The following is a 24878-nucleotide window of genomic DNA, read 5'->3' as shown; positions in this document are numbered from 1 at the left end:
CCCTGGCGGGTGCAGTGATTTTGTTGGGTGTTGTGGTGGCACATTCACCATTTCCCTTTTAACGTCATTTTTTTTACGTCAGCCAACAAGTATGTGGATTTGGAAAATCAGTTGTGGCAGGTTGGGCTGGGCTGCGCCGCCCCAGCACTGAGTCACAGACAGCTCGGAGCGATCAGCCAGACAGTGGCTGGAGCAGACCCGCAGAGAGGCGGGCAACACCTCAGGGAGCAAACAGCAGGGGTGGAATCCAGCGCCAGGCCAGTGTAACACCGCTAACTCTGTCCCGCTCAGCTCGCTGGGTCATTTCCAAAGCAGTTGGGGGTATTCCCACTGAAGTTCCATCTGCACACCCTCGACAACATTGGGGTTAAATCATCACAAAGCAATGTGCATTTCCCCAACTAATAGCAACGGTAGTTCAGAAACTACTGGGATATGGGGGGGGGGGGGGGGGTCTCTCAGTGTTCAACTGAACAGAAGACGCAGAGGGGGAAAAAACACGACAGAACTTGTGGAGATTCTCACCACTGAAACCAGATAGATACAACTACACAGCGAGGCACAATTGCAGCCTGCACCCCCTTAAATGGTCAGTACTTACAGTCATTTTCTCATCCAAAATCTCCCATCAAGTCATAGGTCCGGTACAGATCACAATTTTCTTATCCATACGAATCTTTTATTCCTTTCCTTTTCCTCCGGAGCCCATCCCCTCCAGAACTCCAGTTCGAAAATAATTCCTCAATTCACTTCAGCGTGGAACAGCCAAGCTCAGATCTCCTTGGCGGCCGCGGGGAGTTAAGGGCGACAGACAAGACTTCTCCCAGAATAAATGTCAGCCAAATCTCTCCCGGGCTGCGGCGATGCTGCAAGAACCAGCCGGTGCCTCCCAAACAAACCAAACCGAGAAGCCTTTCTTTGCCCACTCCTCTGGGTGCCCAGCCTTCCCCCCCACTCTCCACGCCTCGACCTTGTATGAAAACGCCTGCCTCATCTGATTAATTCATGGAAGTTGTTTGGGGGGGGGGGGGGGGGTGCTTCTCGTTTCCGCGCGTGTTTTAAATCATTCATCACATTACTTCATTTTTACGAGCATCATCCGTCAAGCGGTTAAGCACCCAGAGCCACACTGACGCATATCTTTCTGTTCAGAGGGCGCGAAGCCAGCCAAACACCTCCCCGCCAGTGCACACCTGGATTTACGAGCTGAAGTTAGGTGAACAGCCATTGTACATTTGAAGAGGCTGTGAAAAGTCTATTTTGCCCGCCAGTTCCGCCAGGCTTTTTTTCACTCTGGTGTCAGCTTTTAAAGGTGCAAATTCGGCCAGGCGCATTCCGAGAATGAGTGAGAAAATCGGGATTGAAGGATTTCTGATTTTTATTTCAGCCCTTTTTTTTATTGTTGTTGAGTCGCAGCCTGCCTATTTTGTTTTTTTTTTTGCTTAGTGTGCTGCAGTGCAAGGTCCCCGACTCCCCGGCACTGTCATCTCACCGAGGGAAGGGAGCTAGCTGCCTCTTGTGGGGTTCAATGGACCAACTGGAAGATTTCGTCAGAGCCCCAGACAATCCCGCCCCCAGCAGGAAGAATTAAACAGTTTCCATGACAACTGAATCCCAAGACTGCAACTCTTTATTTCAGAACATCAGCTTCATTTTCTCCTATCCGCTCGGGTCCTTTTTTTAATTGTTGTTGGTTGAGTTCGTTCTTTGAGAAAGAACGCGTTAATTCAAAATCAGATGAGAATTAGGATGGGGGGGGGGGGGGGGATGTGCCTCGAAATCCAACTGCTTACTTCTGAATGGGTAGAATTTAAAACTCTTCTGAAACTCTCGAAATATTTTTCTAGTAGGCTGAGGAAAATCGCTCAGTGGCAAGCCACACCGGCTCCTGCTAGCTAATCTGTGCTTTAATCTTTACGCCTCATTTGCTATCACAAATAATCTTGCCCCCCTCCACCGCTGCATCACGCAGTTCGGTTGCAGTCATCCTGTCACCCGCTGGCCTGCAAGTATTAGAGGAAATATAAACAGTGCCTGGAGACGTAGCCAGCTAATATGTTGTACAATATATTGATACAATTAGAAACATTGTAGATATAACATTTGTATCAGTCTGAATGGGAGCATTTAGAGTTGTTTTATCAATGTTGCCATTAATCAACTAGTTTCATCCACACTGGAAGAATATGTAAGATCGAATTTATACAATGCTGTTTTCAAGCACAGCAAAATGGGTAGTTCCTCACCACCCGTTCTTTTATTACCCAACGTTAAATGAAAAGCATTCCTGTAAACTATTTTACATGAGACAAAATACACGGGTGCGAATGTCTGGGCGGGTTATCGTGCCTACACATCCAGCAAATGGTGCGCCTGTAATTTCCTGATAGTCGTAGCTGGCATGAAAGCCCCTCGTCATATCACAGCTCACGGTGACAGAAATAATAATAATAATCTTTATTGTCACAAGTAGGCTTACATTAAGACTGCAATGAAGTTACAGCAAACAGCCCCTGGTCGCCACATTCCGTCGTGTGTTCAGGTACACAGGGAGAATTTGGAATGTCCAGATTACATAACAGCACGTCTTTCGGGACTTGTGGGAGGAAACCCACGCAGACACGGGGAGAACGTGAGGACTCTGCACAGACAGTGGAGTCTGCACGTTCTCCCCGTGTCTGCGTGAGTTTCCTCCGGGTGCTCCGGTTTCCTCCCACAAGTCCCGAAAGACTGCTATTAGGTAGTGTGGACATTCTGAATTCTCCCTCTGTGTACCCAAACAGGCGCTGGAATGTGGCAACTGGTTATGAATGAAAGGTAAAAAGAGGGCAAACTAACCAGTGTACAATCTAACTGAAACAAAGATCCTCAGTGGAAGTAAAAATGTTGAAATTGCCACTTTCCATTAGCCTACAGTGTCTAGCAATTTGGCAGGAAATTGGAAATAGATTAATTAGGGATGAAAATGAAATGAAAATCGCTTATTATCACAAGTGGGGTTCAAATGAAGTTACTGTGAAAAGCCCCTAGTTGCCACATTCCGGCGCCTGTTCGGGGAGGCTGGTAACCGTGCTGCTGGCCTGTCTTGGTCTGCTTTCAAAGCCAGCGATTTAGCCCTGTGCTCAACCAGCCCCTTATGGGCAACAACATTGGCCCAGACAGTGATGCCCACATCACAAGAATGAATACAAAAAATATATATTAGCAACTGTTGGGGTAAATGTAAAATAGCAGAGCAGCACAGTGACCCAGTGGTTAACATTACTGCCTCATGGCGCCGAGGTCCCAGGTTGGATCCCGGCTCTGGGTCACTGCCCATGTGGAGTTTGCACATTCTCCCCGTGTTTGCGTGGGTTTTGCCCCCACAACCCAAAGATGTGCAGGGCAGGTCGATTGGCCATGCTAAATTGCCCCTTAATTGGAAAAAATGAATTGGGTACTCTAAATTTAAAAATAATGTAAAATAGCAAGTGAAATGAAATACTAACTGCCCTACCTATTTCTTCAGAAGCTCCATTACATTTTCCACTAAATATTTATAAATTATAACTTATGAGGAAGGAGGGAATTTGCTATCACTAGTGATAACAGGTAAGTCTGAGAGTCACCACAATCCTAAATGAAATGTGACCAATTAAATAAACCATGTTATGATGTACAAAACCCCCAGAGAAATCATTGGCCATTTTGTAAAGTATTAAAGCCCCTATAAGACCTATAAATTTGGCGAACTGAATTAATTCTTAATGAAGGATAGGAGAATATTTGGAATAGACAATTAATGCTGAAGGAAGGCTGCTGCGGGTGCAAGATGTGACTTTGTATAAAATAATATAGAATAGAAGGGATTCAGAGACATTTAAAAAAAAACAAGCAGGAGAGTTATGCAGCGAGGAAAAACAATCCACTCATCAGTAGTCAGGAAAGAAATCAAATGAACATTTTGAAATACCATTCATCAAGGTGAAAAGAAATGGAGGAGTGAAACTAATAGATGGTGTAAAATACAGTTTAAGTCCAACATTTTCCATAAGTAGTCATTCTACAAGATGGTATGTAACCATAACACAAATTACAGAGCAGGGAAAATCATGTTCATATTATAGAAGAAAAGTCACTTTTATGTGGATGTAATAGTTTTGAGTTTAAGCTCACAAGACAGGCCATTAGTAGGAGTTACATGTTTATATTGGTCCCAGGAGTAAAACTGAATGCCATATCTCAGAGAGATTTGAATAAATTATGGAATATGTCTAAATTTTAGGAAGACCAATCCAAAAATGATGGAATAGTCAACAGTAAACATGTGTCTGAAAGACATTGAAGCGATAACGGGGAACAGAACAGTTAAACAGAAATTGATTTATCTCAAGGATTATGTTCCTTGTCTGAAGGATAGCAGATCAACAATGATAAACAAGTCACCAAAATAATCCACCCAAAGCAAGAAATACTATTGGGTTTGCAGAAGAAATGTCCAAGTACGGCTTGTTAGCATGGGTGACTTAAAGAGCATAAAGAAAATTGATGAACTAATGAAATGGGTGAACTTTTTAGTAACTTGAAAAAATCAAACAGTAAATTGTGAAATTGGTTTGACCATAAAAACCTTAAAGGGAAATTTCAGGTTTCTAACTTGTGGGAATATTCTGCATAGATTACCAATGCAAAACATTTAGCAAGTTAAATATCTTTTAAGTTTTTGGCGACTGAAGTTGAATGAAACAAAATTTAAGAAACACGTGTTTTCTATTCCTTATAGAAGCTACGATTCTTACATCTCCCCTTCAGAAATATATCATAAAAATAATTTATACTTGGTGCTGTGCATTCTAAAGGTCTTGACATTTGATGGGTGACAGAATAATTTGGGGTTTGCCCAAAGAGAAAAACAGTGGCAAATGGTGGAAAATAATTCAAGTTACCAAACAAGTTAATTTGAATCATGACAATTTTCTGTTTGAGTCACTGAACTGATTTTCCTGGTGACATCAATGCTGGTAAGCATGCTTTGCAGTTGATGGTTTAACACTTTTAGCTTTAAGTACATGTCATGTCCACAGTGCAGAAAAGATAGGTAGAGACCCCCCACCCCCCTCCCCAAATGGTCGATAATGCATGTAAATTCTTTAACAAAAATATTTTGGGAAGATGTAGGGCTGGTTCTCCACACCCCTACACCGAAATCGCAACCGGCGGCAGGGTAGAGAATCCATTTCCACACATGGAATCGGGACCGGCGCCGGTTCCTCGATTCTCCGGCCTCCACAAAGCGGCGTATCTAGGAAGTATGCTGTGCCTCGTATCATCCACCTGCGACCATTGCCAGTAGCCTGTCCCGCTATTCTCCGCTCCTGACCGGCCAAAGTCCCGATGCGTAGATCTAATCTGGTCCTGCCATTTGGGATACTCGCTTGGTGGCTGCAGACTCAGTCCATGGCCGCCATGGTTGGGGGCGGGCCGATCGGAGAGCAGCGGGGCCTCATACGGTACCGGGGTATTTTTGGATGGGTGGTCCGGGTCTGAGTCCGCCACGGAACACGACGCGGCCGTTGGAGGCTGCCGCTGTGCGCATGCACTGCCCCAGACCTGGAAGTGCGGGAACCCATATCTGCAGCTGGAGCTGTGAGCTTCACGATGGGTCGCTGCTAGCCCCCTGCAGTACTGTGAAATTGTGGCCTTTTAATGCCAGTAGTATTGGCGTGAAAGGCCACAGTTTTCATGACGGCGTGAGGACACAGTCCCTGAAATGGAGAATCCAGCCCATAATCTCTCAAATAATTGCTAGAAAAGCCTAATAATTGGAGCTAGAATCATAAACACAAAAAAGTCTGGGAACATTTAAGAGACACCTAATCCTGAATTCTGTCAGTTCAGAATAATCCAGAAAGATCAATAAAATTACACTGATGCATCAATGACAAGATTAGGGCTGTACTGCTGCAAAAGTATAATGAATGTTAGCAGCTTTTTTCTTGTGGCATCATATTTATTGACTGATATGGAGGCATGGTATCTGCAGATTGCGAAGCAGTCACAAAGTATTACAATTGCCGTTAAAAGGTTTGCTTTACGGTGTATGCCAATAGCATTTGTTTTGAAACTGACCACAAGCCCTTAACAGCATTATGTATGAAATCTTTGAGAATACAAAGTGTAGCCACCTGGGTTGGCCACTTCCCGATTCCAAAATGGAAGCCCGCTAAGAATGCAGGGAAATTCAGCCAAGGACAGGAAAACAAGCAGGTACAAGGGGCGCGATTCTCCCAGACAGGGAGAAATCGTAAGGCTGGCGTCAAATCTGGGCGGGTTTGACGCCAGCCTCCCCCTCCCCGACCGGGAACCGATTCTGGTCCCCGGTCGGGGCTAGTATGCCGCGGCCGTGAACTCCGGCATCGCGGGCTTAACGAAATTCGTTAAGCCCGCTTGCCAGAGTTTGCGCTGGCTGACGCGTCACATGACGTCAGCCGCGCATGCGCGGATTGGAAGACTCCAACCTGCGCATGCGCGGATGACGTCATCGCGCATTTGCGCGACACCGGCGCATGCGCGGACAGGGATGCCCCTCAGCCGCCCCGCGAAGTGATACAGCGGGGCGGCGGAAGGACAAAGAGTGCGCGGGAATCGGACCCGCTGCCCGCGATCGGTGGGCACCGATCGCGGGCCCATGGCACCCTTGGCACGGCCGTGGTACTGCCGTGCCAATCGGTGCCATGGTTGGCAAGATTGGGACTTTACGGCCGTTTTTACGAACGGCCAGACCAGGTGTGTTTGCCGTTCGTAAAAACGGCCGTAAAGGGCTTGGAACTCGGTCCATCGGCCAGCTGAGAATCGCTGCTCGCCGTAAAAAAACGGCGGCAGCGATTCGTATCGGGAGTCGGGCGTGGGGGGGGGGGGGGGGAGAATAGCGGGAGGGTGTCGGACTAGCGTGGCCGTAAAAATTTACGAACCCCGCTATTCTCCGCACTCACGACAGTGAGTGCGGAGAATTGCGCCCAAGGTTTCCTGTGTATTAAGACCTGCAGAACCCAGACAGAACCGAAAACAAAAGCCATCTACATATTAATGAGCAATTCCCTGGAACAATTAGATATATTGAAGTAATCAAGACCAAACCAGACTCCTCGGCGCCAGCAGCAGCCAAGACAAAGGAAGGCCAACGGACACTTAGGAACCGCCCAGCGATCATGGAACAGCTCCAGTATTGGAGAAATCGATAGAAGCGATTGGAACTTAGTCCAATCAATTGGAACCAGATACGGGGTCCGCCCAAAAGGACGCGAAGCCCCTGGGGACTATAAAATAGAGTCCCCAAGTTCAGTTCGGTCTTCTTGGCAGGTCTTCTTTGCAGGGTCTCTCAGCAGCTCGAAACAACTCTTGACCGTGACCTGCCTAGCAGCTGCACCAACCAAGTAAGTGTCCAGTCAACGCACGCTACGAGATAGGCGCTCTTTGCTACCAGTCCATACAAGCTTGAAGCCTGCAGACTCAGAATCGAATGAAAGACCATTTATTCCCCTGACCTGGTGGGCCAGTTTCCAAAGCTAAGTATTGGCCTTTTAGTGTTAGAGATAGTCTAGCGAGTATTATTTTATGCATGAGTAGCGATTGCCTGTGTATATAATAAATGTACACAGTGGTATCATAAAGATACCTGGTGACTCTAGAGCAAGGTGATTAAACAGAGCAATTAAGTGTAAAGCACACTTTGCAAATTAGCAACATTTAGTAGCGACCTCAAACGGGACTCGACTTAGAAGTGGCCCCCCCACTCCGAGAGAACCCAGAAATCTGAAATTAGAATCCAATTGGGAACAGAGATAACCACAAGTGTTCAAGCAGTTCTGATCAATCCTCATAATTCGGAAGTGTGTTAATGCATGCGTACTAACAGGGCGATAAGGTAAAACTGATAGATTTTGTTGCGAAAAACTGTCGGGAGTTTGTATTCCGGAAAATAGCGAAAGCCGTACCCGTGTTTACAGCACAGCCTTAGTACCCCTTGTTCCAAATTTTAAAAAGAGCATTCATATAGGAAAATGGCAATGAAAGCAATGGAACGCCTCATGAACCCTCAAGAATTTGTGGTCGCAGCAACCAGCAGTAGAGTAGGACAGTGCCCCATTTGGGAAGTTGAGATTAGAAGGTACCTCAAAGGGAAGGGATGGCCCCTTTGGAGTGACTTTTGTTCAAATGAGGAAATAGGTCCCGGGAGTATAGGACATACTTGGTGGGAGAACCTGAGCGAAATACATAAGAGCTTAGGGAAAGCTCGTAAGCCGATGGCAATTGTGTCCTGTCTGGCACAATTGCGAGGCACAGAGGAGGTCGTTCGTACGGTCCGCAAAGAGATAGAAGAGAGGAATCGAACGAGCAAGGTTGACGTCAGTGAGATCGAGAGAGAGATTATAGAGTTAAGAAGGAAGTTAGCAGCAAAGGACGGAGAGCTGCATGATGCCAAGAGGGCGCACCAGTCTCGTCTGGTGCATCTGAGCAGCTTCCAGACCCAATATGATAAGGCCTATCAGGACACACAACGTGCAGTCCTGGTAAGAGAAGAGACAGAGAAACAGGTAAAGGCATTGCAAAAGCAGTGCAGCGATCTAAAAGCAGCGTTAAGAGCACTCCATGCTGCCAACACGGAGCAGAGACAAAGCTCAGTGTATCATGCAAAATGCCGGAAGCAGATTGCAGAACTGCAGTCTTTGCTTTCAATTCAAAATGGGTTTCAAAGCACCTTTGGATCCCAGTTAGATGAAGAAGATGGCCCTGATTGGCAAGAATTAAATGAGACAGCGCATAGATATGTACAGGGAACATGTGCACAAGAAAAGCCCCAGAAGAGAAGAGCACCCCAACCCCCCACAGAGCAGATAGATCACACCCCCATGAATCCAGTAACCAACCACCGCACAGCCATATTGGACGGAGACGCGGAATTTCTTTACACAACCCCCTTAACCGTGACCCAATTACAGGATGCGTGCAAAAAAGATCACACCGTTCCTCCCCACCTCAGACCCCCACCAATTCTTTGCTAGAGTGAAGCAGCAGGCGACCATGTATGGCCTGGATGAGCGTGAGCAAGTGAAGCTCACAGTTTTACGTTTAGACCCTTCTGTTGTAGCAGCCCTTCCAGACCCACAGAACGTAGGAGGAGGCACCCTTGCAGAAATGCACACGGCGATCCTAGACGCGATCGGTTACAATAGAGGTGACCCAGTAGAAGGCCTGAATAATTGCAGGCAGAAGAAAACAGAACACCCCACAGCATTTGCTGGACGCCTGTGGATCCATTTTACCACCGTTTTCGGAAACTTAGACCGCGCCCATTTGTCCACAGACAACATGGCCAAATGGACCCACACCCTTATCTCCCATGCCACAGAGGCAGGACAAAGAGCTTGTACTAATTATGACCCCTCAGAAGAAGCACACAACGAAAAATGGGTTTTAAAAAGGTTGTCCCACGCTTCGGAGCAATCCGTTCACAATAAACCCGCGTTCGGAAAACCCGAGGAAGCACAGGCAGAGGCAGATATCCAAGCAGTTAGAGCGCACCAGAACCCCGCATGGGTAAACGAAGGCAGGAACAGCCCCCCCCCCCCCCCCAGAAACCACAGGAGTGTTACAACTGTGGACAATTAGGTCACTTTGCATGAGAGTGCAATGCCCCACAAAAGCCACAGAGAGCCAAGCAGACAGGCACTCTGAATAGAAATAGGACAAAACCGATTCATAATGTAAGCGCCCGCTCAGACCAGGGAGACATGAACGGAACAGACTGACGGTGTTCGGGCTCCCCAACTTGGGTCTGCGACACCCTTTGGGATAGGTCCGGCCGACCGGTCGTTGCAGCGAAAATACGGGGACAGCCCGTTGAATTTCTCTGGGATACTGGACGCTCCCGCACCACAATTAATTCCTCCAATATGTTACAAAAAGACACGTGGCCCACTACAGCCACAATCACCCTCAGCGGCTTCACAGGCCACTCACAGCAGGTACCCATTCAAATTGGCAACATTACAACAAAACACCCCATCGTTTTGGTCGATCTGCCCCACACAGCAGAACACATTTTGGGCATCGATTTCATGAACTCGCACAACCTGTCATTTGACCCAGTAAATCAATGTGTCTGGAAAATGGCAAAGTCAGCAAGAGCCCCCGCAACGCTCACAGTAGGTGAGTATGCTAATAAGATTAGTGCAGTCGGCAATTTGGTTTGACCCGACCACGATTAGCGCAGACAAACAGGTTAGGGCAGTTCTGCAGAAGAACAGGACAGCATTTGCAAGTCATAAACATGACTGTGGCAGGATGGCTGGTTCGGTTCAAATTACAGGACCTGACCCTAGACCCCAAAAGCAATATGGATTTCCTCAAGAGGCAGAGGGAGAAATCTCAAAAGTAATTGATAGTTTATTAGAGCAGGGCGTACTTAGATCAGTAGCCTCTACTAATAATGCCCCGATTTGGCCAGTGAGAAAACCCGATGGATCATGGTGACTGACCATCGATTACCGGGAACTCAACAAAATCACCCCCGCAGCAGCCCCCACGGTAGCCACAAGTCCCGAGACCATGCTCAAACAGGGACTCAACTCACGATATTTTACGGTTTTGGACATCAGTAATGGATTCTGGTCCATTCCATTGGCAAAGGCGTGCCAGTACAAATTTGCCTTCACTTTTAAAGGTCAGCAATATATTTGGACAAGCCTTCCACAAGGATTCCGCAACTCCCCCTCCATTTTCCACCGACAGCTGGCAAATGGTTTATCAAAATTTTCTCACCCCGAATATCTGGTCCAGTATGTGGCCCACCTATTACTGCAGACAGACACCAAGGCAGAGCACATCGCGTTTCTGTCAGAGCTCCTAGAACTCCTACAGCAAATTGGATGCAAAGTAAACCCCAAGAAGGCCCAAATTTTGGAAAACAAAGTGATATATTTGGGCACAATTATCACACATGGTAAACGCGAGATCGAGCACAAAAGGATTGACTCTATTGTCAAATTGCCCCTTCCACAGAATGTTTCAGCCCTCCGATCGTTTTTGGGACTGGTTGGCTACTGCCGAAACCATATATACGTTTTCGCCACCAAAGCAGCACCCCTCTCAGACCTCCTAAAGAAAGGAGCCCCTTGGGAATGGCTTCCGCAGCATACAGATGCTGTGGATGCTTTAAAACGCGCACTCATCGCAGCCCCCGCACTACAGGTTCCAGATCCGCTTTCCCCCTATGCTATAGAGGTAGCTAGCACAGATCGCACCCTTTTGGCCGTGCTTCTCCAGGAACGGCACGAACAGTTAAGACCAGTGGCTTATGCCTCCAGAGTTTTAGATCATGTGGAGCAGGGATTTTCAGCCTGTGAAAGGCACCTGCTCGCAGTTTTCTGGGCAGTTCAATATTTTTCTTATATAACCGGACTAAACCCCATCACAATCCTCACGGAACACACCCCACACAACTTTTACTAGACGGACGACTTAAGGACGGCACAGTAAGCCAGATCAGAGCAGCCAGATGGACCCTTCTTTTGCAGGGACGGGACATCACTGTTAAAAGGACTAAAACCCACACTTTCCTTGCCAACAATCTACAGTACCCAGGGGCAGTCCCATGAATGTGAGATTATCTCACCACACCACAACACAGGACCCTTTATTGCTAAAACACCTCCCAGGAAAATAGGTAGTTCACCCCAGAGACCCCAGGCCACAGACACGTGCGCACCCTTGCGAATATATGGTTCTTCCACCATATTAGACGGGAAACGCATAACAGGTTGCGGGATTCATGTAGAGGACGCGCAGGGACACGCCCCAGAAGAAATTTCGTTAAAACTACCAGGACATTTAGTCTCGCAGGCGGCAGAACTTGCAGTCATTGCATATATCGTAGATCACCCAGATTCCTTTCCCAGCCCGGCAGACATATACTCGGACAGCCTCTATGTCTGCAACAGCCTACCCCTGTGGAAAGCAAGAGGATTTGTTTCCGCGGACGGTAAACCCCTCCCTTCGGCCCCATTGCTCCGCCACATTTTAGACAAAGCACAGGACAGGACATTTGGTATTATTAAAGTACAAAGTCACCACAGTTCCTCCCCACCTGGGAATGTGAAAGCCGACGCATTAGCTAAAGTAGGCTCCAGACATGGATATTTTTGGAACCCCCCCGAAAGCGCCCCAGTAAATGCAGTTCAGGTCTCGCAGACAAATATCGAAGATTTAGTGCAGGCCCAGAAGCAAGATAGTAATCTCAGCGAGATTTTAAAAGGAAAATTCCCAGCCGCATACGATAAGTTTAAGAACACACTGACCACACATGACGGTGTGATCCAAAAAGACACCCTTTATGTGGTTCCTGAACAGGACAAGAATCAGCTTATTTGTTTTTTCTATGATAGTCATGGGCATCAGGGAATCAGAGGCCCACCTCAGGCAGCTCTGTTGGTGGCCGAATTTAAGGGAAGACATCGCTCACTATGTTGAGAATTGCCTTATCTGTGCCCAAAACAATCCGGACAGATATGCGAAAAAAGCTCAACTCAGCCACACCCGCCCCGTTAATGGCCCCTGGACTAACCTCCAGATTGCCCCCTTGCAGGAATGGTTACAAGTATGTGTTAGTTGTCATAGACACGTTTACAAAATGGGTAGAAGCATTCCCATCTAGGACCAATACAGCAAAGACCACAGCTAAGATTTTAACCCACCACATCTTCACGAGATGGGGACTCCCCCGCAGCATTGAATCCGACCAAGGTTCCCATTTTACGAGACGTGTCATGAAGAACGTCCTCACGATATTTAGCATTACCCAAAAATTCCATATCGCATACCACCCCCAGTCAAGTGGTATTGTGGAAAGAATGAATCGGACCCTAAAAGCAACTCTCAGGAAAATGGTCCAACAAAACAACACCACTTGGGATTCAGTCCTCCCTTTTGCACTAATGTATTTGCGTAACACTGTTTCCACATCCACAGGACACACCCCACACACTCTCATGACCGGATGCCCCATGAAAGGCACAGAATTTTTATTAGGACTTGACTTGACCAGCCCCGAAGTGACGGCCCTCACCCACGAGAACGCAGTGAAACAATTGGTAGAGAATGTTAAAACGGCTCAGCTGGCAGCCGCAGTAAAATTAGGCACCAGGAAGGAACAGAGCAAGGCCTGTTTCGATAAGACAGTGCACGCAACTGAGTTTGATGTAGGACAGCAGGTCATGCTCTCCATTTACAACCCAGCACATTCCTGTCACCCAAGTATTCGGGTCCGTACTCGATCGCGGACAAAGTAAGCCCCTCCGTTTATAAGATTAAGTACCCCAACAGGAAGACTGCGTGGTTTCATATTAACCAGCTCAAGGCATATGGCTCACAGTCCAACCACACACACCACGTCATGCTCGACGCAGCACACCTCGCCCCGCCCACATCCAACGTATCCCTAGCCTCCCCCAGCATGACCGACCCATCCACGGACTCGACCTTGACGCCACCCCCTAACTCGAGACTCCGCCCCGGAATGCCCACAGACAGCAGCAGCAGAGACAGCGACAGTGACACAGACTTCAGCCTCAGCACACCTCCCTACTATTCCCCTGCAACAGGCCCCACACCCAGCGAATCTGAACACGATTCGAGTGATCCCTTCCTGATCACATTCCTTAACAACCCTCATCCAAGACCACCGCCCTACGATGACGACCCCGACTCCATTCCCACAGAATTAGACACGACTATTTGGCACCGTTACAATTCGTACAGGCTCGTCCGGAACGACGAGATGCACCCTAAGTCACACCACGCAGCTTTGGCAACCCTTATCCATACAAGAGTATGGCATCCGGGAGAAGAGGATGACATTGAGTCTGACTCCCAACACGAGAATCCCTTTGCGACCCTGTTCGCAACAGATAACTGAGGTGTCCAGATGATGTTTTAAAAAGGAACCGCTTAGGAGAGAAATGGTGTCCTTTCTGATGGAACCTGCACGATATTCGTTGCATGTTTGTTTGTGTTTGTCAAATGTTCTTTGTTTCATTTTCAACAGCTCTACGGCCACACACCCCATTTGTCCACAGAAACCTATGGGAACTTGCCAGCAGGCTTCTCAGCAGAAACCACTGAGAGCTTGCCTGACCCCTGTTCATAACTGCTCTTCTGGTTTGACGGTAGAACCTTTACAGCAACCCCCCACGATGACTACATTCTTGCCCGTTCTTGTCGGTTACTCAGGCAGTGGAGAAACGGCAGTGGTTCCCGCCCTGTCTGAGGACCCCCTCTGGTCAGCTAAGCTTGGGTAGAGCACAGCCCGCCCTACAAGGAGATTCCATCCAACTCTTACCGGTCGCGGCCCATACGCATCTCATTTTGGCTCTTTTGGTTCAAAAGTTTTGTTTTGTTTTAAAGGTGACCCTTCGGTTGCCACCCCTCCTGCTATTTACATCCTCAAACATTTGGATGGTAAATCGCACAGGCTGCGAGACAACTCACACTGTCTCAGTATTTTTAAGTATGCCTGGTCCTGAAATTCGGTTTAAAAAAAAAAGTGAGGGAGTCACAGATGGTGACCAATTATAAAGGGAAATTGGCACTACAGGACAGACAGGCTAATGTACAAGATATTAGACAAGGTAGTGACAGAAACTATGCTTGATCCATAGAATTCCAGAAGTTCCAGGAAGAGAGGAGAAGCGAGAAGAGAAGGAAGAGAAGAGAAGAAGGAAAAGATGAAGACATCCTCCATTCTTCTATGTTATACATTGTATATTTGGTTGCGCGCGAACGCGAACCCCCTCACCCCAACCCCCCCCCCCCCCCCCCCGGCCGTCAATGATTCACTTCCCCATAGCACCCAGAGCCCAGTGACAAGTAACAACACACCATCATGGTGTGATAGGTTTATAACGTGGTACTCCTTCTCATATGTAATTGAATCCCTTCTAGCATTGGCGATACTCTGCAGCATCATGCAGACTACCCGCATGAGAAAATGGCGAAGGAGAGCCTACCGCTCTCGCACCCCGGTATACAGGATGAGATCCCCTATTTTCGGTTTCCACCAGGCCCTCGAACCCCTTGAGATGTAATAAAGAACTTTCGTTTTGTTTGTGCATCATTTGTAAATAAAGAAATGTGTTTTGTTTGTGACTGTAAGATTGTGAAACTCTGTGCTTGACCGCCAAGCCAGAGGAAAATGTGAATGCTGCTCTTATATTTTGTACTGTTAGGCAGTTAGTATGTTTGGCTGATTTAAGTGAGAGTAGTTTATTGAGGACAGTTAGAGGTTCCAGTTTTTGTGTTGTAATGCATGTCCCTGTTATGACATAGCGCCCCTTAGAATTGTTAGTTAAAGTTTTTACTGCATAGTTATGGTCAGTGTAGAGGCCAAGGAAGAGTGCTCGCTGGGTCAGGGAATGAAGACAATGCAGTAACGTGATCCTTCACGCTTCGCGTTGAGGATCACAAGGAGGGAGTGTAGCCACCTGGGTTGGCCACTTCCCGATTCCAAAATGGAAGCCCGCTAAGAATGCAGGGAAATTCAGCCAAGGACAGGAAAACAAGCAGGTGCAAGGTTTCCTGTGTATTAAGACCTGCAGAACCCAGACAGAACCGAAACCAAAAGCCATCTACATATTAATGAGCAATCCCCAGGAACAATTAGATACATTGAAGTAATCAAGACCAAACCAGACTCCTCGGCGCCAGCAGGAGCCAAGACAAAGGAAGGCCAACGGACACTTAGGAACCGCCCAGCAATCAGGGAACAGCTCCAGTATTGGAGAAATCGATAGAAGCGATTGGAACTTAGTCCAATCAATTGGAACCAGATACGGGGTCCGCCCAAAAGGACGCGAAGTCCCTGGGGACTATAAAATAGAGTCCCCAAGTTCAGTTCGGTCTTCTTGGCAGGTCTTCTTTGCAGGATCTCTCAGCAGCTCGAAACAACTCTTGACCGTGACCTGCCTAGCAGCTGCACCAACCAAGTAAGTGTCCAGTCAACGCACGCTACGAGATAGGCACTCTTTGCTACCAGTCCATACAAGCTTGAAGCCTGCAGACTCAGAATCGAATGAAAGACCATTTATTCCCCTGACCTGGTGGGCCAGTTTCCAAAGCTAAGTATTGGCCTTTTAGTGTTAGAGATAGTCTGGCGAGTATTATTTTATGCATGAGTAGCGATTGACTGTGTATATAATAAATGTGTTTTGATTTGAACCTTACTAACTGGTGTATTGAGTTATTGATCAGTACTTGAACTTGAACCTCGTGGTGGTATCATAAAGATACCCGGCGACTCTAGAGCAAGGTGATTAAACAGAGCAATTAAGTGTGAAGCACACTTTGCAAATTAGCAACAAAAGAATGATGATCACGCCAAAGAGGTGTAGGTCAAAGACGTCAAATACACATATCAAAATGTGGATAGTGCTGATGCACACAGAAGAACTGTGACACAGAATGTAAAAAAAAACAATGAATAGCTTGATCTGGATTTAAATTAGAATAACATGGAGATCATAGCAGAAATTAGGTTAATTTGAACATGGATAGGAAACAATGATTTAATGTTATTGTGAGACAACTGGGGTGGGATTCTCCGACCCCCAGCCGGGTCGGAGAATCGCCGGGGGGCAGCGTGAATCCCGCCCCGCTGCTCCGATACCGGCTGCCCAATTCTCCGGCGCTGGTTTTCGAGCAGGGGCGGGGATCGCGCCGGTCGGGGGCCGTTGGCAGCAACCCCCCACCCCCCCCACAGCAATTCTCTGGTCCCTGATGGGCCAAGCGGTCACCCGTTTTCGGACAGCCACGCTGGCGTAAAATAGGCAAGGTCCATACCAACGGGACCTGGCTTGGGGGGTGGTTCGCGGGGTCCTCAGGGGGGCGGGTGGGGGATCCTGACCTGTGTAAGGCTCCGTGATGGCTGGCGCGGAGAAGAAACCCCCTGCGATGTGCAGGAAACACGGCAGCGGTTCTGCACATGCAGCAGAACACGCTGGTGGCCCTGCGCATGCGCCAACACGTGCCGGCCAGCGGAGGACCTTCGGCCTAGCCCCCAGATGTGAAATGAAATAAGAATCGCTTATTGTCACAAGTAGGCTTCAAAAAAAGTTATTGTGAAAAGCCCCTAGTCGCCACATTCCGGCGACTGTTCGGGGAGTCTGGTATGAGAAGTGCGGAGGATTCTGCACCTTCCGGGCGGCCAGACGCCGGAGTGGTTCACGCCACTCTTTGCCGCCGATACCGGCCGACCCGCCGATTGCGGGAGAATCTCGGCCCTGGTTCTCAAAGTACAGGTCTCATAAAGTGGACAGTGGCCTCAAAGTAAATATTTTATTGTTCTTAAAGTTCAAAAGAGAAAGATTCTATCTAAAATGCGAATGGCTAACAATGACCCGCAAAAACCTGTGTGGTTGGGGCGGAAGGATCGAAGTGTATTGAAGATGAATTAATATTCCATCAGTGTGGATAAACAGTAAGATTTGATACCAAAAAGCTTGTCTGAAGAAGTTATTGAGAGAGTCATGGAATTTTTATAAATTAAGAAAAATAGGAAGAAAATTGGCACACTTCAGCAAGCACTTTCCCAAAATAAATCAGAACACTGTCCATATATCAGGATGTGGCTAATTTTGCTTCAAATAGAAATCAGATCAACAGTAAGAACTTATGAAAATATATCTTGCACTGCAGTGGCTGTGCCAAAAAGCCATTATTGACTTGTAAATGACACAAAGAAAGATGAACTTCAAACTTACTGACTGCCACTCAATTTCCCCAGAGCTCTACAACACAATATACACCACAAGTAGTACAGTGATAAATTGTGTGAAGGATATTGTCTCCAGACATTAAATGCCGAATTAAGTCTTTGGTGACAATGGGCTATATTTTGCAAGTACTGAGGTCAGATCGTTTGGCTAAGAATGTGATTTCATCAATACAACTTCAAATCCAGTTTATCTACAGGGAATTCAGTACAGTCTGTAAAGAATCTGAAAAGAAATCTTTTAGTTCACCCCCCCCGTAATACAGGACGAGTTTCCATCAGTGCCATTACTCATGGGATTTAATAGTTGATCCAGCCATCAAAGAAAAATTACTGAAGACTGGTAACTTAGAGATGGTAACATGTAGAAAGAGCATCAAGACACAAACAAAAGTTTATTTTAGTGTGAGAATTCATAAATGATTGTTTGCAACTTGGTTAAGGGATCACGGCCTCCTGTTTAATACCTCAGTCACTCTATGTGGAAGTCAATAGCGAGAAAGGCGTATCATGGGCAGCTAATCTATTATCGAAAGTTTTCCAACCTCTTAAAGTTAAACGTTACCCCAAAAGGTGGATACTGGAAATCGGAAATAAAATCAGAAATGATGGAAACATTCAGTAAGACTGACAATTTGTGATGAATAGCCTTCAACCTGAAACATTACTGGACCCAATTTTAACACTGTGTAAGTGAATGGATCTCAGAGCGAATTAAAATTAAACCAATTAACTCTTTCTTTCTCCACGAATGCTGCCTGAACTGCCAACGTTTTGTTTCTCAAGTACAGAAATTTGGTAAGAATAAATGCCTTAGAAATTACACAACAATCTATGCACAGACGAAAAGCATGTCAAGGTAAGAGCATATTTAAAATCACAGTGGATACACACAGAGTTCATTACTTAGAAGTAATCACTGTGGCAGAGAAAATGAATGACAAATAGACTCCTATTTCAATTCATCAGCCGAAAATAATAAGGGGATCAAATAATTATAAATAAGCACAACTGTTTGTTTTGAAGGATGAAAATGCTGCAATATATCAGTATCAGTTTGAGATTTTGGGATGTTTCATTATTACCATAAGTATCACATCAACGTTGCAAATAAATAACTGGTAAATCCACACTGGATGTGTTAATTTGTAAGGTGAGGTTTCCAAGCTGATAATGAACTGCTGAACATTGCCGTATGTTTTCATTTATAATAGATCTAGTTCTTTTAACATTCAATCCAGGATTGCAACATTAAAAATAACACGTCATAAGAATACAAAAGGAAATAGGAATATACCATACAAAGAACAATCAAGAGGTGATATGTATTTTCCTGGACTTACTATTGGAAGATATAGCCATTGGTGCAAAGCCACATTAGTGTAAAGAACTCAGCACCATTTTTATATTTAGATGTGGCTATTCAGAAGGGAAAACTCCAATTTCAGATCATGTATTGCTGCACAAACCAATATCCTAAAACCAAAAAACTATTGCGGATCATTGCATCGCCTCCATGGCCTGAGAGAAATCTGACTGAGGGATGACGACCATTCACACCTAAGAGCACCTATAAGCCAGCTATATATTCCACCATTTTCACTGCCAACACAATGGAGGTGTATCTTTTAACACCAAATCACACCGCTTTGGCCTGTCCTCCTGATGCTCAATCAATGGACACGAAATGAAGGAATAGTCCGAAGCGAAGGCTTTAATCAGCAAGAAGTGTGCCCAGCAGCAGAAATACAGAAATGACCTGGCTGCTGGGGAACACGGGTTCTTATACCCCACCTCGTAGGCGGAGCTACCTTCCTCTCGACCAATGAGAATACAGAGGACACGATACTTGGGCCAATGGGCAGCGAGCCCTCTGCACCAATGGCAGCTCACACTCCCAGGTACTGTAATACCCCTAGTCATACTACCACATTCACCCCTTGTTGAGAAAGGAACCGGGGGGGGGGGGGGGGGGTATGTACGGTGAATGAGGACGTGGAGAGGGGGGGGTCCCGTGCGAGTGAGTAAGAGACTGGTAGTATGACTAGTGATGTTGGATCATACCTCTCCAACGGTGGCTGCCCACTGGCCCGAAACTATGTACAGGAACGTGTCAGAACACGGTAACCATATACAGATTTGAGGGGGGAAAAAATGAGAGAACACGCAACAAAGTCTATTAACAGTTCACTTAGATTCGATCAGCCGATCGGGGGCCTTGGACGTCCTCTGCCACCTGCGGAGCTTCGCTGGAGACGACGGAGTTGCTGGCGTCCGTGACTCCGGGAGCGATGATCCGGTCCTTGTGGCTGCGTCCGTACCCCTAGGCGGAGCTGGCGAGGGCCGGGCCGGGGAAGGGGCGTCCGGTCCTCTAGGTGGCGCGGGTAAGGGTGTTGGCAGGCCGGTGGGGGGGGGGGGGGGGGGGGGAGCGCCTGCCGGAAGCAGTTGCGGCTGGAGGGGGGTCGGGGGGCTGGTGCCGGGGGCGATGGCGGGGATCCGGCGGGTGTCAGGTTCCGTAGGGAGACCGTGTCCTGTCGGCCATCAGGATACTCCACATACGCGTACTGCGGGTTCGCGTGAAACAGCTGGACCCTCACGACCAGCGGGTCTGACTTGTGCACCCGCACGTGCTTCCGGAGCAGGATGGGCCCAGGGGTAGCCAGCCAGGTCGGGAGCAGGGTCCCTGAGGAAGACTTCCTGGGGAAAATAAGAAGGTGTTCGTGAGGCGTTTGATTAGTGGATGTGCAAAGTAGTGACCGGATTGAGTGGAGGGCATTTGGGAGGACCTCTTGCCAGCAGGAGACTGGGAGATTTCTGGACCGTAGGGCCAGCAGGACGGTCTTCCAGACCGTACCATTCTCCCTCTCGACCTGTCCGTTACCCCGGGGGTTGTAACTGGTCGTCCTGCTTGAGGCAATGCCCTTGGCATTGCCCTTCGTCACTCACTATCGCTGTGAATGTAAGCGGGGAATCCGAACAGGGAGAAAATGGTGTGAAGGGCTTTAATGATGGTGGGTGTGGTCATATCGGGGCAGGGGATGGCGAATGGGAAGCGGGAGTACGCGTCAATCACGTTGAGGAAGTACGTGTTGCGGTTGATAGAGGGGAGGGGACCATTGAAGTCCATTCTGAGGCGTTCAAAGGGGCAGGAAGCCTTTATCAGATGCGCTTTTTCGGGGCGGTAGAAGTGGGGCTTGCACTCCGCGCAGATGTGGCAGTTTCTGGTGACTGTCCTGACCTCCTCGATGGAGTCGGGCAGGTTGCGGGTCTTTACAAAGTGAAAGAAGCGGGTGACCCCCGGGTGGCAGAGGTCCGCATGGAGGGTTCGAAGGCGGCCCACTTGTACCGCTGGACAAGGCATCGGGAGGCTCGTTCAGCTTCCCAGGACGATACAAGATGTCGTAATTGTAGGTGGACAATTTGATCCTCCATCGCAAGATCTTGTCGTTCTTGATCTTGCCCCTCTGCGCGTTGTCAAATATGAAGGCCACTGACCGTTGGTCTGTGAGGAGGGTGAACCTCCTGCCGGCCAGATAGTGCCTCCAATGTCGTACAGCTTCTACTATGCCCTGTTCTTCCTTCTCGACCGAGGAGTGGCGGATTTCGGAAGCATGGAGGGTATGGGAGAAGAAGGCCATGGGTCTGCCCGCTTGGTTGAGGGTGGCTGCCAGAGCTACATCGGACACGTCGCCCTCGACCTGGAAGGGGAGGGACTCGTCGATAGCTCACATCGTGGCCTTTGTGATATCCGCTTTGATGCGGCTGAAGGCCTGGCGGGCCTCCATCGATAGGGGGAACGTGGCTGATTGGATGAGGGGACGGGCTTTGTCGGCGTAATTGGGGACCCACTGGGCGTAATATGAGAAAAAACCAAGGCAGCGCTTGAGGGCTTTGGGGCAGTGGGGGAGGGGGAGCTCCATCAGGGGGTGCATGCGTTCCGGGTCGGGGCCTATTACTCCATTACGCACTACGTAGCCGAGGATGGCGAGACGGTCGGTGCTAAACACGCACTTATCCTTGTTGTAGGTCAGGTTCAGGAGCTTCGTGGTTTGGAGGAATTTGCGGAGATTGGTGTCATGGTCCTGCTGATCGTGGCCGCAGATGGTGACATTATCGAGATACGGGAAGGTTGTCCGTAAACCGTATTGGTCGACCATTCGGTCCATCTCCCTTTGGAAGACCGAGACCCCGTTTGTGACACCGAAGGGAACGCTTAAAAAGTGGTAGAGCCGCCCGTCCGCTTCAAACGCAGTGTACTTGCGATCGCTTGCGCGGATGGGGAACTGGTGGTAGGCGGACTTGAGGTCCACCGTGGAGAAGACCTTGTACTGCGCGATCCTGTTGACCAGGTCGGATATACGGGGGAGAGGGTACGCGTCCAGCTGCGGAAACCTGTTGATGATCTGACTGTAGTCTATGACCATCCTATTTTACACTCCGGTCTTTACCACCAGAACTTGTGCTTGCCAGGGGCTGTTGCTAGCCTCGATGACCCCTTCCTTCAGAAGCCGTTGGACTTCGGACCTGATGAAGGTCCGGTCCTGGGCACTAAACCGTCTGCTCCTGGTGGTGACAGGTTTGCAATCCGGGGTGAGGTTTGCAAACAAGGACGGGGGATCGACCTTGAGGGTTGCAAGGCTGCAGATAGTGAGGGGGGGGGGGGGGGCATGGGGCCGCCGAATTTAAATGTTAGGCTCTGGAGGTTACACTGGAAGTCTAACCCCAGGAGTGCTGCCACACAGAGGTGAGGGAGGACGTATAGCCTATAATTTATAAACACCCTCCCCTGGACCGTGAGGTCCGCTATGCAACACCCCGCGATCTGTACTGAATGAGAGCCGGAGGCCAGGGCGATTTTTTGCTTCATCGGGTAGACAGGGAGAGCGCAGCGTCTTACCATGGTGGGGTGGACGAAACTCTCCGTGCTCCCGGAATCCAGCAGGCAGTTCGTCTCGTGGCCATTGAGCAAAATCTTAGAGAGGGTGCGGGGTCGAGACTGGTCCAGAGTGACTGAAGCGAGTTGTGGCAGATAGTCGGAGTCATCATCAGGCAGGGAGTAGTCACCCGCGGGGTCCTCGGAGCCGATCCAAGATGGCGGCACCCGTCGGACGCACATGGTGGGGGGTGGACAAAATGGCGGCGCACGTTCCCTGCATGTGGAGTCGGAGGTCCAAAATGGCGGCGCCTGGGGGTCGCACGTGGCATCGGGGGCATAAAATCGCAGCGCCCGGAGATCACACGTGGCATTGGGGGATGGGGGCAGCGAGGTCCGCAAGGGGCCCCTGAAGAGAGAGAAGGGGGAGTCCCGCGGTCGCTGCCCGGGACCGCAACGACCGCCTTTGCCTGGCAGATGGCCACAGTGGCCTTTCTTCCCGCAGCCCTTGCAGGTTGCGGAACGGGCTGGGCAACGTTGTCGGGGGTGTTTCGCCTGGCCGCAAAAATAGCAGCCGCAAAAATAGCAGCGGGGCCCCGCGGGTTTTTCGGGGCACCCTGCAGCGCAGGCCTGGGGGGAGTTCGAGTCCGCGGGGGAGAGAGACGCTGAGTTCCACGCTGCCCAGGGGGCCGCCGCGCAGTCGGGGGCGTACGAGCGTGCGTTTTAGTTCGCGACATCTAGGGAGGTAGCGAGGGCCTGTGCCTCCATGAGGCTTAAGGTTTTTCTTTCTAACAGTCTCTGGCGGATCGGCGAGGACTGCATGCCTGCAACAAAGGCATCTCGGATTAGGAGTTCGATGTGCTCAGCAGCAGACACCTGTGGACAGCCACAGTTCCTCCCCAGCATAAGGAAGGCACGGTAAAAATCGTTCAGTGACTCACCAGGATCTGCTGCCTTGTGGCTAGTAAGTGCCGAGCGTGGACTTGATTTACCGGCCGTATGAAGTGTCTGAGTAGGTCCATAGCCGCGTTGTAGTGTGTCATGTCCTCGATGAGCGTGTATGTGGCGGTGCTGACGCACGAGTGGAAGATGTGCAGTTTCTGCTCCTTCGTCGGGACGTTTTCAATCGTGCTAAGGTAGCTGTTGAAGCAAGCTAGCCAGTGCTTAAATGTGGCTGTTGCATTCGCTGCGTGGGGGCTGAGTCGTTGACACTCCGGCTAGATGCGGAGCTCCATCCTTTAAAAATCTCGCTGATTAAATTGATGCACAATCAATGGCCACGAAACGAAGGAATAGTTCGAAGCGAAGGCTTTAATCAGCAAGAAGTGTGCCCAGCAGCAGGAGTACAGAAATGACCTGGCTGCTGGGGAACACGGGTTCTTATACCCTGCCTCGAAGGCGGAGCTACCTTCCTCTCGACCAATGAGAATACAGAGGACACGATACTTGGGCCAATGGGCAGCGAGCCCTCTGCACCAATGGCAGCTCACACTCCCAGGTACCGTAATACCCCTAGTCATACTACCACACCTCCTACTTCTCTGGTATTTTCATCCTTCGAACATCTCATCTCTCTCATTTTTATCATCTCTCATTTAAAATCCCCGCTCTCGATTCCGCACCCCAGTATCACTGATGTAACTTCACAACTTTTCTTTCTTAGCCTCTGCACCTAGCATCTTTTCACCCTCTATGATTTCAACCTGCATTTGCAATCATCATAATATCTCTCCATTGAGTTCACCACCTCCTATCCTTACTTTATCTGCTCCTCCATGTAAATTCCCTGGGATGCAGACTTGAATGCCTATGGCAGATAACTGGTTCAGCCATTCACCATAGCTGCTGGATCACATAAAGCACCATCAGGTCCTGCTCTTAACTCCTAAAACTGCTTACTATTCTAGGATCATCATTGAATGTGTCATATTTGACCCCAAGGTGAGCTTCCAACCAAATATCAATGTCATCACCAAGACAGCCTATTTTCACCATCATAAAATGCCAGACTCCTTCCCTCCTTCAGCTCCAGTTGCTGAAATGTCATCCATGCCATTGTTATTGCTGGACTCAACTATTCCAATCCACTCCTGGCAGGTCTCCCATATTTTATCCTCTGCAAACTTGACATCTTCAAAAATTCTGCTGGCTTCATCCTTATTTGCACCACGCCCTGTTCCCCCATCACCCATATTCATTGACCTG

General features: G+C 48.6%; 1 protein-coding gene and 1 long non-coding RNA gene across 5 annotated transcripts in view; one reads left to right on the top strand and one right to left on the bottom strand.

The window, feature by feature from the left end:
• The window catches only part of schip1 (schwannomin interacting protein 1), a 1017794-nt gene that overhangs the window by 229029 nt on the left and 763887 nt on the right, over nt 1-24878 (bottom strand). The window contains exon 1 of one of the 4 annotated variants that reach the window (XM_038817214.1): nt 602-993. The exons of the other annotated variants lie outside the window; for them this stretch is intronic. Coding sequence (XP_038673142.1) covers nt 602-607 — 6 coding nt within the window. The 5' untranslated portion in view covers nt 608-993. Of the gene's footprint in view, nt 1-601; nt 994-24878 lie in introns of those variants that run through there. 4 annotated transcript variants of the gene reach the window in all.
• On the top strand, nt 93-1612 carry LOC119976605. Its single transcript, XR_005462946.1, has 2 exons — nt 93-589; nt 1153-1612. It is a non-coding gene; the product is annotated as an uncharacterized LOC119976605 (long non-coding RNA).

This window comes from Scyliorhinus canicula, chromosome 13, assembly GCF_902713615.1.
Source record: "Scyliorhinus canicula chromosome 13, sScyCan1.1, whole genome shotgun sequence".
Classification (NCBI taxonomy): Eukaryota; Metazoa; Chordata; class Chondrichthyes; order Carcharhiniformes; family Scyliorhinidae; genus Scyliorhinus; species Scyliorhinus canicula.
Note: the sequence above shows the minus strand (reverse complement) of the source record. Positions and strands in the feature narration are given on the sequence as shown.